The sequence below is a fragment of the Macadamia integrifolia genome, chromosome 4, assembly GCF_013358625.1.
Source record: "Macadamia integrifolia cultivar HAES 741 chromosome 4, SCU_Mint_v3, whole genome shotgun sequence".
In the NCBI taxonomy this organism is placed as follows: domain Eukaryota; kingdom Viridiplantae; phylum Streptophyta; class Magnoliopsida; order Proteales; family Proteaceae; genus Macadamia; species Macadamia integrifolia.
In genome coordinates this window covers 17,545,170-17,560,511 of record NC_056560.1, presented here as the reverse complement: position 1 = coordinate 17,560,511, position 15,342 = coordinate 17,545,170, and the positions used below count along the sequence as shown (strand labels likewise).

Genomic DNA, 15,342 nt, shown 5'->3' with positions numbered 1-15,342 from the left:
GTTTTCTTCATGGTGCCCTCTCAAACATTTGAATTCAAGGGTTGAACATATTCTCACTTTGAGAATGTGAATTTGAGGATTGAGAGCAAAAGCATTAAATTTGGTTTCCTCTCCATCCGGCTATACCCTCCAACCCTATTTCACACCATCAACTAGTTGGTTCGAGAGTGCCACCCCTATTAGAAGGGTACGGATTTTAAGGACCACGTGACATGTAACAATTTTTTTTCTTTTTATAGTCGTCTGAAAAAAAAGTAAAAGAACGGAGCACAGTACAACACAAAAATAACCCAAGCCCAAGCCCAAGCCCAATCCCATGAGGAACCCTTCTTTTTTTGGGTGCAACCCACGAGAAACCTTATTCAAAAACCCCAATGGAATTTTGTTTCTCTTTAACTAGGGGTCTAGCTCAGACTTTTTTTTTGGGTAAATTTCTAGCTGAGACTGAGAAGGAACAATCTAGGACTCTGCAGACAATCTTGTTGGTATGAAAATAGATTCATTTCTCTCAGAAAGATGATATGATGAAGCTACCTACCTGGTACGAGACATGATAAGAACACCCATTTTGCAGAAGCCACAATAAATGGAGATGGCACTTTTATTACTTCCATTATTGCATGAACCCATGATGTATTCCATCTCTTGCACACCAACCTGCAGCTTCAAAGCCCTTTTAATACCCAGTCCAGTGTGCAATAGATGGAATACACCACAAACCCATGTTGGATTCAACCAAATGAAGCCATGACAAGAAGAGAAGTTCAAGAGATCAGATCCCTATTGCACCCATTAACACCTCCAAGAATGTTTCTTCTGCATGTGGGTTTTGATTTTGGAACTGCTTAAAGATGAGAATTTATAGATGCAATGGAATTCACTTGGGAAAGCCAGAATTTATTGGATTTTAAATATAGTAAGGTAGGCTACTAGGCTTCATGTCCTGATCATCTTTTTTTGGAGGAACCCACAGGCTGACCTGCGAAGTGGGAGGAGGACAAAGTGAACTCAAAATGCTCTATGATGTGGAGATCACCACCCATGGCTGCTGCCCAATACCCAGGTAGGTGGAACTGAAGCTGGGTATCTTTCCATGTTCTCTTTCAAATTTTTTGTTTTCAATTTTATGGTCAAGGCATCTCACACCAAGCATTCTAATGGGAGGATGGTTTTTTATTCTCAGCCGAATCTTTTTGCAGTGTATGCCTGTGTGGGTTAATGAAAAGGTGGACTTTCCCCTCAAGAAGGCCTTTCAACTTTTCAACAACCCATAATATGGGAGAAGGGAAGAGGGGAAGCTTGTGTGGTCTTCTCCCACATTCTCTCTCTCTCTCTCTCTATCTGAGGAAGACAAGACAGAGAGCAGCTTCAGTGCTCAAAATAACATTGTTAATCTTTTGCTTGTAATGGAATCTATGCTTTAAAGGGTATGTGGGCCTATAAAATTATGCTTTTAACAAAGGAAGTGAAAGGGGAAGGTAATGTTGTTGCTTCTTGAATCATTTCTTTAAGCTTTAAACACATGTATTTTCCAATACAGAGCTAAATCTGCAAATTTTTAAGGTGAAGAAGAGGGGGAGAAAAATGGTGAAATATTAGACTTGAAAGCCTACAGGCTATAGGCTATATAGGGTCTAGAGTTTTATGGAGCACTAATCTATACATACAGTGGGCAGCTGTAAACCTGGTCTTGGGTTTTTGAAACTTGGCAAAACTCATGGAGCCTCCAGGCAATAGGTAGATTTAGGGGTGCAAGTTTGGCCTGGCGGTCGAATCCGCCTTTGGCCCACCCTGATCCGAATAAGTATTGATCCAAAAATTTTGATTCTAAGGGTTAGCTTGGTTCTGAAATTTCTGACTTTGAGTCAGGGTCAGGGCGGACCCTGAACCCGACCCTGATTTTTTTCTACAGGACTAATGAGTGATAGTGGGCATGTCAAGACTTGAATCCACAACCAGCCGACTCAAACGGTAATGAGTTGAGGGCATTTTCACCACTAGGCTACCAACCCCATTGGTAGATTAACAAAACTTCAGGCTATACTAGGCAAGGCAAAAAATAAAAAATAAAAAAGAAAAGAAAAGAAAATAACGGCAACCAAACCCACATAAACTCATCATCATTATAAGTTTCTATGTTATGTTCTCTCTTTTCATTTCAATGATCTCAGTTTGAGAAAAAAAAAAATAAGAGAAAGTGTTTCATGTGGGGAAATGCAGCTCCTCCCTACGTATCATGGTTTCAAGTATCGATCATATTGGATTGGTATCGACTGAGATTGAGGACCGATTAATACCCACTGATGTGATTCAATTCATATCGGTATTGGATCGATATCGCCAGACTATCCCCTAAATCCATGCTACATATACATGAGGATTAATCGGTTCATTCAAGGGGGCGGGTCATCATATGCCCATATGGGGCCACACTCCTCCACAAAATCATTTTTTCAAAAATATATTAATTATTTTACAAACTGGTACGTAGATCATTTTCACCCTTACTTTTCAAAGAAAGTATATTTTTCGATTTTATTAGAAAAAAAAAAAAAAAGAAACGCGCCTGGTGGGAGTCGAACCCACGACACCAAGGCCGAAGCCCTTGAAGCAATTTTGCGCTTTCAATTGAGCTACAGGCGCTTCCATGGTTACTTCAGAGAAATAAATTTTAATAATCTTGTTTCTGGTAAATGTGGTATTCGGTTTTGAATGGCTTCGAACCGGTTAAAATCGATTGGAACCTCAGTATACTATGAACCAATTTTACATATTAAACCTCTAAAAAAATTGGTTAGATTTTATACCTATAAACTATCGTTTCATAATGGATTTATATCATGTAAATTAATTTAAGTGGGATAGGTTGATTACATTATTTACATGTATCAACGATTCGTCAAATAGGGGGTGCATTTGCATTTTGATGAGGTTTTCTCACGTTATTTACTCTCTCTCTCTCTCTCTCTCTGTTATTAAAATCATCTCCCATCTTTTTTGTTGGTTAGCTCCCTACACTATCAACTTATGGATCATTCTCTCATATTTTTTTTCCTAAGGAAAGGTTCTTTAAACAAGCGATAGAAGGTACGTTAGCAAACATTATCTCTATATCTTTTTCTTTCTTATATGAAATGATATTTTTATCCTCATTTACAAAACTACTTTCTCACTTCTATAAGATTTAAAAGAATGAAATTAAGATCCATAGCGGTTTGATAAAATAGAAGAAATCTACCTTAACCCTAGAGTTTAGAAGGGGATTGACCAAGTTAAATCCTACACCAATTCTTCAACCTATGCACTTTGGGTTTTATAAATAAATTAAAAAAAAAAAAGGAAAGAATCTTTGCTGGTGCTGAAAGGAATCTCCCACGCAACATCAATCAAGCATCAAGAGAGAGAGAGAGAGAGAGAGTCTTGGTAGTTGGTGCTATTGGAGAACTTCCCACACCAAGTCTTAGTTATTAAATTCTCCGAATTAAATGTGAATAATTTGGCGGTACAAAATTCTATCGAATTTTACGAATAATTCAGTCCGAATCCGAATTATATAAAAAATTCTCGAATTTTATAGATTTTTTTAAAAATTCATGAATAATTCGACAGAACTTAATTTTATGCGAATTATACCCAAATTTTATCCCGTCATCCCATGTAAAAAAATTTTTTTTTTTATCTTAAATAAATCAATAAGCCTTTAGAAAATAATGTGATTATTATGCATTTATTATCCTAATGTTACTTTTCTTATTTTTTTTTTAACAAAAACTGACAAAGCTTATCTTTCCAGAGGTAATCTCTTACACTTCTACAAAAAAATAAAATAAAATAAAATAATAATAATAATAATAATAAATTTCACCCCATTTTGGTTTGACTAAGTCTTATAGCCGTTACGGGTTCTAGTCTTTAAGGTGAACATGTATGGTAGGTGACATGGGTCTAATTGAATTTGTGCTCAGTCCCCCCTCTCAGTCTTTCTTTATCTGATTCAATTATTTGAGTAATAGAAAATGAACTTAGAAAAAAAAGAGAGACTAAATATAATCTTTTTATTTTTAAAATTTAAAATTTTAATTTTTATATCATTTGTATGTTATGTGCATATGATAATTGATAGATAATATGAAACAAGTATTGTAAATATTAAAAATAACATCTGAATTTTTTGTCAGTTTTTTGTTTTTGTAAATGAATAATTCCTAAATCTAAATCCAAACTCAAATTTTATTATCTCTATTTTTTTTTACCGATATTTTAAATGAATCTTTGAATTGAAGAAATGAATAATTCTCGATCCGAATAATTTCTGAATCCGAATTTAATATCTACGGTAAGAAAGGCAAGAGAGACTGTGGAAATGTAGAGGGGTGTTGGAAAAACATCCCCACAGTGACAGCGTGGGGATCCATTTTCCAGTTCGGGAGGGTCGAAAGTTGGACGAAGTGAAGGATTTTCCCGAGCCTGAGCGGCTGAGCGTTGGAACGGGTCTCCAAATGCTTTCGGAGAGCGAGGAGAGGAATCACTTGAGTACGGAGAATAGGGAAAATGGCGTTCCCGCTCTTCTCCACACCTCAGCAACAGCAACAACAACCTCAGATCTTCTTCACACCTCAGCAACAGCAACAACAACCTCAGCAGTTATTCCAACAGCAAGCTCAACAACAACAGCGGCTTCAGCTTCAGCTGGGTAGTCCATTTCTTCAACAGCAGCAGCAGCAGCAACAGCAACAGCAACAGCAACAGCAACAACATCTGCAACAGCAGCAGCTGTATCTAATCACCAATAATAGAGCTCCTGCGAACTTCAGCACCAAATGGGCTGATCTTCATCCGGATTCCCAGAAATTTCTCCTCCAGATCGAGTATGTGCTCTTCACCTCCTTCAGTTTTAGTTGTTGGATGGGTTCTAGGGGTTTATCTTATTTGGGACTGAAGAACTCTAGCTAAATCTGTTACAGTTCAAATATGAATCAGTTCATGCAGTTACTTAGGTATTCATTCACGGGTTTTGCAGAAGGGTCGATTATACTTAAAAAATTAACCCACCACCCCCTAAAAAATTCTTTTGCTAATGGAATTGCGTCTCTGCAGGGATCGAATATTGGTGTATAGGGACGAAAGCCAGAGGCTGGATCAGTGCAGCCGCCTATATGACTCTTCGATTACAACTGATGGATTTGAGCTTGATGTTAGTCATTTAATGCAGGTTTGCCCCTCAGCGTGGGAAATTCTCTTACACATGTTTACCTGCTACATTTTATTGCTGCCATCAGTTTTGTTCTTTGACTGAATCAACTTTCACTGAAAGCAGTGAAGAGCACTAAACACCCCATGTGAGTGGCCCCAAGGAGGTAAGAGGAGTCTAACTCAGAACCACACGCTTCCTGAAGTAAAGGTCCTTTGCCAACTCGGCTACCTCCTTGGGTTTTGCTTAGCTTACAAGTAATTTTAGCTTATGGTTCATATAAGATCACTGTAAATTACATGGATACTTGTCTACACTGGTTAGTGACATACTGCCATAGTTGCAGCCTATGTTATTTAGGTCCCGCTTGATAACGTTTCTGTCGTTTCCATTTCAATAAACAGCAGAAACATAAATTTCCGTTTCTAGAAACAGAAACATAAATTTCCGTTTCTAGAAACAGAAACAGAATTGAAGATGTTTGATAAGTCATGTTTCTGGAAGTCGATGGTGTTGGTGTATGATGTTTTGTATTCTGTCGCAGTTTAACCCAGGGAGTACTGGTGCAGCACCTAGACAGGCAGGACGGCGGTCCCGCTAGCCGGTTAGCGGGCCGTGGGGGTTGCAAGGGGGCCTCCCCTTGCACAGCAGGGGGTGTAGGGGGCGCAACCCCCCGCTCAAATTTTTTATTTGAGGGCAATTGTGTACTTTCCGGATTAGGGTTTTTTCACTATATATTTGTAGCGAGGGTTTCTTTCTCTGTAATGCAAGCATTACTAAGAGGTGTGAGGACGAGCGCTGTAACCTTATTCTTTATTGATTGTGAAGCAGGATCTCATCTCACTGGGGACGTAGGCAACCTTGCCGAATCTTGTAAAATCCATGTGCATTATTTGTTTTGTTTTTTCATTATCTTCTGCATCGTTTTAGGGTTGCGTTTCTACAGATGGTAACCAGCGAAAGAATGGCCACGAGTCGTTTCCAGGAATGGCAGAACTTGTTTCGCCTGGGTCATTTCTTGAACCATAAATAGGTAGAAAATTCAATTTCAATTTCTAAAAACAAGTGAAACGAAACAGTTTTATCAAACGTTTTTTGTTCCGTTTCTACCAGAAAAGGCAGAAACGCGTTTCTTGAAACGTTATCAAACGGGCCCTTAATCTAGAATGAGCTCATATAAATACATCTTACCCTCGGGCTTGAAATTATATTACTGCCATATTGTATTCTTTATTCATACTGGACATTTTTAAATCTATATGCATGAATAGATATTCTAGGATGGGTGTCTGCTTCATAAGTTACTAGCTTATTCAGTTTCTTGAGCTCTTTGATGGTTCCCTTTACCAGTTCATGCTTCATGCTTGTGTTACTCTCTTTTGGGCATAAACTTGTTTTAATTGTAAAAGGATCTATGGAAAATAGTGCCAACCGGGTGCAGCTGAACTAGAGGCGTTGTTGAATATTGTATACCCCCGACTGTTTTAGAGGAGCGCAATTTGGCTCGATTCAATCATTCCTTCCTTCTTGTTGCATTTTCATTCATTATGCACCTCTAATCAGTATATATTTTCAAGAGAGAACTACTTCCTTAGATGATCTTCGTCTCTAATAGATCTTCCAAAGGTTTGTAATATGAATACCTTTACACTTTGTAGAGATGTAAGGTGCCATTCTAGGATTCCATTTCCGAGTATGATGGCCAAAATGAACTCCTGCTTCCATCATCTCTTCCAAATTGATGTTTCCAATATTTTTTTGTCATTTCTTTCACTTCCTCTTTTTTTTTTTTATTTAAAAAAAAAAAAAAGCGAGATACCTTGAATATATAATGTTTCAATGTAATTTCACCAGAGATTGGTCAGTTGATATATGGTTCAAGCCAAATTCCTTTTTATTCGTTATTATCATTATTACCATTACCAACTCAAATGATTAGAACGAATAATTAAGTTAAAGTTAAATTAATGATCTTTCAAGGATAAGGGGGTTCAATTTTTGAGGAGGTAGAACTTTGGAGAAGAGGGTGATTCTCTACAGACGTAACACAAACAATAATTTGCAGGACCCTAGGAGGGTAACTTGTTAGGGCCCTGGGAGAGAAACTTGATGTAGAAAAGGGTTAGGCCACAACCATGAGCTAGGTTTGGCTTTAGGCAGTTAGGATTATCTGCATAAGATTTAGGATTATTTGTGAATAGGGTTTTCATAATATTAAAAATAACATCATAGAGTAAGGTCAATTTGATTTGGATGGTGTGAGTGCCTACCCTTTGTCTGTTTCAGTATCTGAGTTAAGGTTCTTTGTTCATGAACTGGTTGGAATAGCTTCATATTTGATGCAAAGCTAAATCAAACTACTCAGTGGTGGAAAAAAAATAGTGTTTTGGTCATTGGTGAAGAGCTCAATTGAAACGAGATCTCACAATCCATGGTAGAAATTCTGCTAATGGTTCAGAAATTGACTTAAATATATATATATATATATATTTTTAGAATAGTTCCGTGTTAAGATTCGTGTAAAACAGTACCATCAGTTTTTGGTAAACTACTGTCTAAAGCAACTTTAAGGTGTGCTCAGCCGTGAGTCCGTGACTAGCAGACTTGTGCCATTGCATGTGAACAGAAATTGTACTTTTCAAGGACTACGTATTTGAAAGTCCATTCTGTTAGACAAGTGAAAAATGAGTCGGTTTTTAGTTAGGACTACCAAAAATAGGATCAAATGGCCCTAGAAATTCTCAATATGTCAACACTGTGTCTCACTGTGTTGCAGTGAATTCCAAAACTGCAAGATGGAACTGCCTCCGTAATCTTTATTACTTTTTTCAGTGGATGCCTTCTCATATGCTGTAAACATTAAAATCCTTATGTTACCAATTAAATCAAAAAAGAAATGAGAAAAAGCTTCCATCTTTTGCATTTTTTTTCAACACTGAAAGTACTTCCATAGACTATTATGAAAAGAACCTCTATACACTACTATGAATCGTGTTCCATTTCTAATTTCCAAACCATTAAAGCCCTGAAAGCAATCAAATTTCAAATTGTTTAGTTGATATGGATCTGATTTGGTTCTAGGGTCCTAATGTAACTCCACCAAAAATTATAGATGTCAAAACTTGAAATTTCAGTAATTCAATGCTGGATAGGATTCAAATCAAATGCATTTTAATTGTATGAAACTTCAGGATATTAAAATAACTTGATTACTTTCCTATATAAATCTAATTTCACTTCCACCATGTATGAGTATTGATATGTCAACTTTAACAAAACACGAGAAACATAGGCATATGCCAGAACCAATATTGTAGGTGTAATGTAGAGCAGAGTTAATCATAAACCAACCAAAAATTGTGTCGAACAGAAGGAAAATAATCCTAAAAAAAATAAAAATTCAAGCTGGCCTTGGTTTGATGGGTCAACTAAAAGAATGGAATGGATTGATATGCCATCCAGATTTGAAGGACGGATTGTGTTCCTTTAAAAGATCCACGAACATACAGGCAAGCCTCAGGTTCAAAGCCAACCAGAATGATACTGATGTAACTGACCTGAGATTGAAGATTTACACTAGAATAATCTGGAACTTGAGTATAAGGTGTAACTGCACCCGAATAACTGGTAATAGCAGCAACAAAGCAGCAAAAACCAAATCAACAACAATCGAGTGAAGAAGCCTGAAGAAGGACACATATTGCCTGTGGTCTTTAGAAGCACTCTTCCCCCTTTTTTTTTTTTGGTAAAAAAAATCCAGTTTATGTGACCAAAACCACATTAAACACAGGTATAAACAATGCATATTTGTAGACTATAATTTGGTCCAACTATTAAAGGAAAAGGAAAAAAAAAATCATATAACTGTTGACCTTTTCTGATTGGAGTTTGGACTTTCTAAATTTGGCTTAAATTGAACTCCTGCTGCTAGTAGGACTTAACTCATACTTTGACTCAAAAAATAAACGAAGGAAAATAAATAAAAAGAACATTTCTAATTTTGTTTGGCTGACAGAATACTTAACCCATGAATTTATATATATATATATATATATATATGGATTATGTTATTGTATAACACAGCTGTCATGGTAAAGGGTACAACTTGGGTGCAGTAAAGATTCCATTTGTTGCAGTCTCATTGGCTTACATGGAGTATTCAACACATGTTTGGCTCATAATTTGAACTGTCCAGATAACATAGTTTCCTCTTGTGTTCTACTTCAAGGTAATGTGTTGGGAATCCTTCTGTGAAAAATATGTAGAACCGCCCCCCTCGGTCTCCTGGCTACATTAGGACATGCGAAGGGAAGTTGGATTTTATTTGTAGGAGTTTCTTGTACAGGAAGTTGGACAGTCCAAAGAACCTTCATGAACCTGATGTGGGCATGTCTTGGTCATCTTTCCTCCATCCACGCTCCAATTAACACCAGAAATGATAATTTACCTGATCCTTTCACAATATAACCTAGCCAACAGCCAACCTAATTAATGGGTCAAAGCTGTTCCTAAATCCTTCTTTAATGGCAACAGGACTTTATTTGTACTTTTTATGGTTTTGTTTTTGGTACTATTTCCATAATTTTTTTTGGGGGGTGCGGGGTTGGGGTTTACATATCAAGTTATTATTGTAAGATACTGATTGCTGAATTACTTTATAGGAGCTAGGGGGAATGAATATTGCAATGGAAAGAGAGAAAGCTCTTCTGCAAGAGCTGATGGCTGTTGTGAAAGGCATGATAAGAAACACAGAGTTTGCAGTTCGTTCGTTTATGATGCTCCAGCCTAGGTTCCTTCACTCGAACGTGGGAGCTGGGTCAAATGTTACTGCTCCAGGAGGAGCAACAGTTCCAAATTCAACTAGTCAACCAATGTCTACCTCTATGGCACCATTTGTAGATTTCTACAGTGGGCTTCCAAGGAAACCATCTCTGTTTTTTCAGGACACAGTTTCCAGATTTGAGAAGTATCTTGGTGAGTGCCATCAATGGATTGAGGAATTTGAACAGCTGCTCCTCTCAGGTGCTGATGGGAATCCTTCCAGCTCCGACATATCTTTATTGCAGTCTCTACCCAAAGTTATGTCCAATGTGCATTATTTCTTTGTTCATGTGGCTGCCAAGGTGACAAACTCATTATGTTTCGTCCTCTGTTCATAAATTTCATGTTTTCTTGTAAAGGATTGCACTTAATTTGAGTTCTTGGTTTACCTCAAGATGTTGGCCCATTTATTGATATTCTAAACAAGGATACTGTTTATGGTTAAAGTATATTATGGTGTAGAAAGTTATGCTTGGAATAGGTTGTAAGTTATCTATACACAGAAATCTGGGATCTGTTCTGCAACATTAAAGGTATTATGGTCCCAATCTGATGCTCCACCTAGAAGAAGCTAGCTTGTAAGGATCAATGTGATTAGATGACTATAACTACTCTAACTGTACTTCATGTTCAAACTGCTTAATACAAGTATGATTGTGACCGTTGAACCTGTGTAGGTATATAGATTGTGGTATTGTTGAGCTTTCTAAAGTCTGGATATGGAACTTTTTCCTCCACTTGGATGAAGTAGGACATCCTTATTTGGTTACCATATTAATCAATATAATATTGGTTATTTTATCTTAGTGATTTCGTTCTGCACGTACAGAGACGTGCATAAAAAAATTGGTACTGATGTTTACTACCTTATATGTACTATAGAAAGTCTTGTTTGAGATGCTCAGGATGTTTATAGATGTGATGATCAGAGTCACAGCTGGCCCAGAATTTCTATTCCATTGCTGTGTTGCGTATAAATTAGAATCATACAATTTGACCCTGGAGGATGTTGCCAAGCAGGTCTTATAACTACTACATGGCTGCGATGTTTGTTGGTACAGCGTACAGGTATGGAAAGGAGTCTTTATCCTCTCCCCGTCATGATTCATCTCATTTTTGTATTGTTTTCCCCCTAATTTTTATGTGCTTTGAATCATTAAAATTTGTTGTTTTGGATCTTATAAAGTGGAAATATTGCACAGAATATCTGAGCCTGAATACTTGGGATACAGCTTTTAACTATGTTGTTTGCTTTGCTTCACTCCTGATAGGATGCTATTAAGATGTGGTGCTTATATGTTGTATTCTTGACATGTTCTGCCTCCAATATATTGGCTTCTGTTGTAATATATGTTGCTATTCTGTAGGTGGAGAACCTTCATCAGCACATTGGGTCTATGAAAACGGCTTATCTTGCTGACCAGCAGCGCCCCTGTGATGGCAATGATCCGTTTCTTGAGGCTGACCGGCGAGAAACAGCCAAACTAGAAGCTGCTGCTAGGAGAGTTCATCCAACGTTGCACTTGCCTGTTGTTACACAATCATCTTCTCCAGTTGCAGGTTTGCTTGCAAGATCTGGAATGCCTGGGGCACCAATTGCCCTACAACCATCTGCTGGGACATCAGCTTCTTCTGGTGGTGGATTCTTACTTAGTACACCATTTTCTGCTCCACCTGCTACTGCATCTGGATCTTTACTGTTTTCCACTCCGTCAGCATATGCTCCTGCATCATCTCTGTTTGGGGCTTCTGGTGCTACACCCCCATCATTAATTTTTGGGTCTGCATCAGGATCCTTATTTGGGTCCACCCCAACTCCTTCATTGTTTGGTTCTCCCACTCTTGCTGGAAGTTCCGTCTTTGCAACACCATCCTTTGCTTCAGGTAAATTGTTCATTTTGGTTTCATTATTTTCTAGAAAGTAAAGGTTTTCTTCCTTCGAAGCAAAACCACACCCCCCCCCCCCCCCCCACTCCCAAAAAAAAAAAATCGCTGTATCATGTAGGCTTTTCTAAAACCAAACTAGGCTGTACAAAGTAAAAAGCTTGCAGTTGGCCATGGAAAAAGCAAATTAGCATTTTGTGATTTTTCTTAAAACCAAACTAGGCTGTAAGAGCTGGTGGGTTTAAATGAGGTTTCTGTGGAGAACCCATTCTTGTGTAATCTTTAATCTCGGTGCAGAGAGAGTATTAATATATATGTAAAATATTTTATTTTTTCTTCTGAAGTTATTGTATTTCCAGTGCTTCAGGAGATGAGTTAATTTATTATCTATTTTTATATCAAAGCCTCAACCATTTAGTAAGAGTCTCCAACTAAGCCCATGGGATTACAACCTTATTCATGCTTTGTGCTTTCTTTTCCTTTTCTCCTTTTCTTCTACCCCAATCATTTGTGTGTGCGCGTTTTTGTTCTCTTGGCTAACTGCTATTCTTTACCTGTATCAGGTCCTGCAACAGGATCTGGTTTAAGCTTCGGGACTGCATCTGTAAGTAACTTGCTCTAAGAATAGCTATAAAAAACTTTCATTTCTTCCTATCTTGCTTGAACTGGTGGCAAAGAAATTTTATCCATGCGATATGATCCTTTATGTTTTCATGACCCACACTGTCCTTTCCTTCTTTCTTTGCAGAAATCCTCAAGGCCGAAATCCCGCACTCTGCGCCGCTAGCTGTGACTCAGATTTGTCAAAACCAGATGCAGCCCAAAGTGGAGGCAGAGTTTCATCTGTGCTATAGAAAAGAGGTGCTCTTATCATAGCAACCATGATCACTTTTATCAATTTTAGTAGCACAGCTCTAGTCATCACTTTAAGGTGATCGTCTTTCCAAATTTGGTTTTTGTCTCCAACAGCTCAATTTAATTCTTGATTAGCCTCAATCACTCTAGTGTAACAACATACATTCCCAATCCATTTTTCTGATTGGATGTACAATGCTTGAAGAACCATGTTGATGTAAAGCTTTAGGTTAGAAATTGAGTGTACTATTCAGAATACAGAAATATAACAAACCCTTTGGTCTACTGGTCTAATTTTATGCTTCCCTGAATGAATGGTATGCTTATTAGTTAATACTGCACAGAAATCAGGCACTCATCTGGAATAAGCTAGAATCGGTCCAACTCTGTTGGGATAAGCCAGCACAGATCAATCATAATCAAAGTTAGGGTTAGGGTCAGGGTCGATCAACTCTGATTCAAATAGATGATTCTATCACTTAGATTAATCAATTATGTTCAAATCAAATTGTTACATATAAAATTTTAGATCCATACTGATGCGGCAAAAATTGACTGGATGGTCTTCCTTGCAGTTCCTGGTGCTCCAGTTGACCTGCACAGAAGAGAGGATAGGGGAGAGCCGGGTTGACCCGATAGTGGACTCTCCGATGCCTAAGTCAGATCCTTCCACAACAGATGCTCAAGAGAGCTTTTTCAGTAAAAGAAGTGATCGATCCCATGATGGAGGCTTATTGTGATATTTATAGGCTGCTGATGGAGAGAGAATGGGAGACTTTTGTGTAGAGTCTTGTTTATGTGTAGAGTCCTTGAGGGGAGTGGCTCTGTGATTCTGGGAATATTCCAGATCCTAGGGTATCCCAGGGGAATATTCCCCTCTTATCTCGGAGATGCCAACCGTGTGAAGGATAGATGTCTCTGGTGAAGTGTAGTGGATAGAGTCTTGTCATTGTGAATAGGGATCACGTTCCTTGAATGTAGGAGTGGATGAGAGCACGTTTCTGGGAACCTTGTTGACGTCGGGCCGAGGTGGCAGCACGGCCAGATGAGGGGCCGAGGTGGAAGCACGGCCTGATAGGTGGCAGCACGACCCATGAGGGCCGAGGTGGCAGCACGGCCAGATAAGGTACCAGTAGCATTGGCTAGGATGCGCCTTGCCCGTGTCGAGGAGGGGGAGAAATACCCTCATTACCAGCCCCCCACTCTAGCGGTTCGGCTCGGACAGATAGAGCATTGTGTTTCGTTGACTTTTTTGATCGTGGGTCGTCCGCTCAGCGCGAAATGTGTTTGATGCCCCATGTGTCTCAGAGCTGTTATTTCACCTCGGGCAGGCGAAGAGACCGCTCCTGTTCGCCGTTGATCCCAACAAGATCCAGCCGTTCATTCTCCATTGCCTTCTCCTATAAATAGGGTATGTTTTTTCTAGAAGTCTTGTCGTTCGATCGCGTGATATAGTCAGCTCAGCTCGCTCCTATCTTCAACGCGGACTTTCACGGAATTTCAGAGCAGCCCGGCGTCGTGAACAACGCTCCTCTCTCATCCTTACCAGTTCATCCTGCAACAAGTAAGTACGATAATAGTTGTGACTCGTCGATCCTCTGCTCAACCCTTCGCGTACACTAGTACTAGCCTCGGAGATCCCAACATGGTGTCCGCGCGTGATCCAGACTCTCCTAACCAGACTCCCTTGACGACCGTGAGGCCTGGGGAAGATCACCCTGAGTGCCTCATTCCCAATCCTTTGTCCTCTAGTGATGATACTTCCAGCAGTCAGGGCTCTGACAACAGCTCCAGTTCTGACGGCAGCTCTGGCTCAGGCAGCAGCTCGGGCTCTGAGTTTGTGGAGGTGGTCTCGCCTGAGACCGTCCTGACCAGGGTTGGAGCTGGCTTGGTTGCCTTAGCCCAGCCCCTAGTGCCGCGGCAGCAGGTACTTCGGGTGCGGGCCCCTCGGGTGTTGAAGTCCCTGAGGCTGGCCAGGCAGAGTCCGAGGGGGAAGGTTCTGCCTCCTTTGGAGAGAAGAAAACCGTGGTGAATACCCCAAGCATCCTGACGCCTAAGGTGCTCAACCTGATCTGGAACCGATACGGCATCCCAAATTACTTGGTGATGCGCATCCCAGGCGAGAACGAACGAGTGGACGCCTCTGGGGACGAGGTTGCCCTTTACAATGTAGCCTTCCAGAGCGGCCTGAGGATTTCAGTGCTCGAGCTGGTCAGCTCGGTCTTGGAGCATTGGTGCCTCGCTCCCAGCTAGTTGACTCCGAACTCATGGCGGACTGTTCTTGGCTTTGAGGTGTTTGTCTCGAAGCTAGGTCGGACCGCGAAGCTGGGTCGGACCACGACGCTGGACCTGTTCAGGAAGATGTTCTTGGTGAAGAAGCACACCTCAGGGTGGTACTACTTCACCAAGAGGGAGAGGGATGGTCCTTACGGTGACCTGAAGATGTTCCTCAACATGCCCTCCTCGGTGAAGAAGTGGAAGGAGAGGTACTTCTACGTGGCAATGGAGGGGAACCCCTTCAAGAGCAACTGGGTCAAGCCCACCATCTCCGTGCTAAATCAAGCACCCAAGCTCTCCCCAGCTGACCTCCA

General features: G+C 39.8%; 1 protein-coding gene across 1 annotated transcript; it reads left to right on the top strand.

Moving 5' to 3' along the window:
- Nucleotides 1-4,371: 4,371 nt before the first annotated feature.
- On the top strand, nucleotides 4,372-13,045 carry LOC122075603 (nuclear pore complex protein NUP58-like). Its single transcript, XM_042640683.1, has 6 exons — nucleotides 4,372-4,868; nucleotides 5,098-5,212; nucleotides 9,853-10,314; nucleotides 11,380-11,896; nucleotides 12,460-12,500; nucleotides 12,645-13,045. The coding sequence occupies exons 1-6, from the start codon at nucleotides 4,552-4,554 to the stop codon at nucleotides 12,681-12,683; spliced, it is 1,491 nt and encodes a 496-aa protein (XP_042496617.1). The 5' UTR covers nucleotides 4,372-4,551; the 3' UTR covers nucleotides 12,684-13,045.
- Nucleotides 13,046-15,342: the final 2,297 nt, after the last annotated feature.

What these genes read in the sequence shown, in the direction of transcription:
- LOC122075603 (XM_042640683.1), top strand. Translation starts at nt 4,552, where the DNA reads ATGGCGTTCCCGCTCTTCTCCACACCTCAGCAACAGCAACAACAACCT. An exon ending in AAATTTCTCCTCCAGATCGA is followed by an intron (nt 4,869 to 5,097) that starts GTATGTGCTCTT and finishes GCGTCTCTGCAG; the next exon opens with GGATCGAATATTGGTGTATA. An exon ending in TAAGCTTCGGGACTGCATCT is followed by an intron (nt 12,501 to 12,644) that starts GTAAGTAACTTG and finishes CTTTCTTTGCAG; the next exon opens with AAATCCTCAAGGCCGAAATC.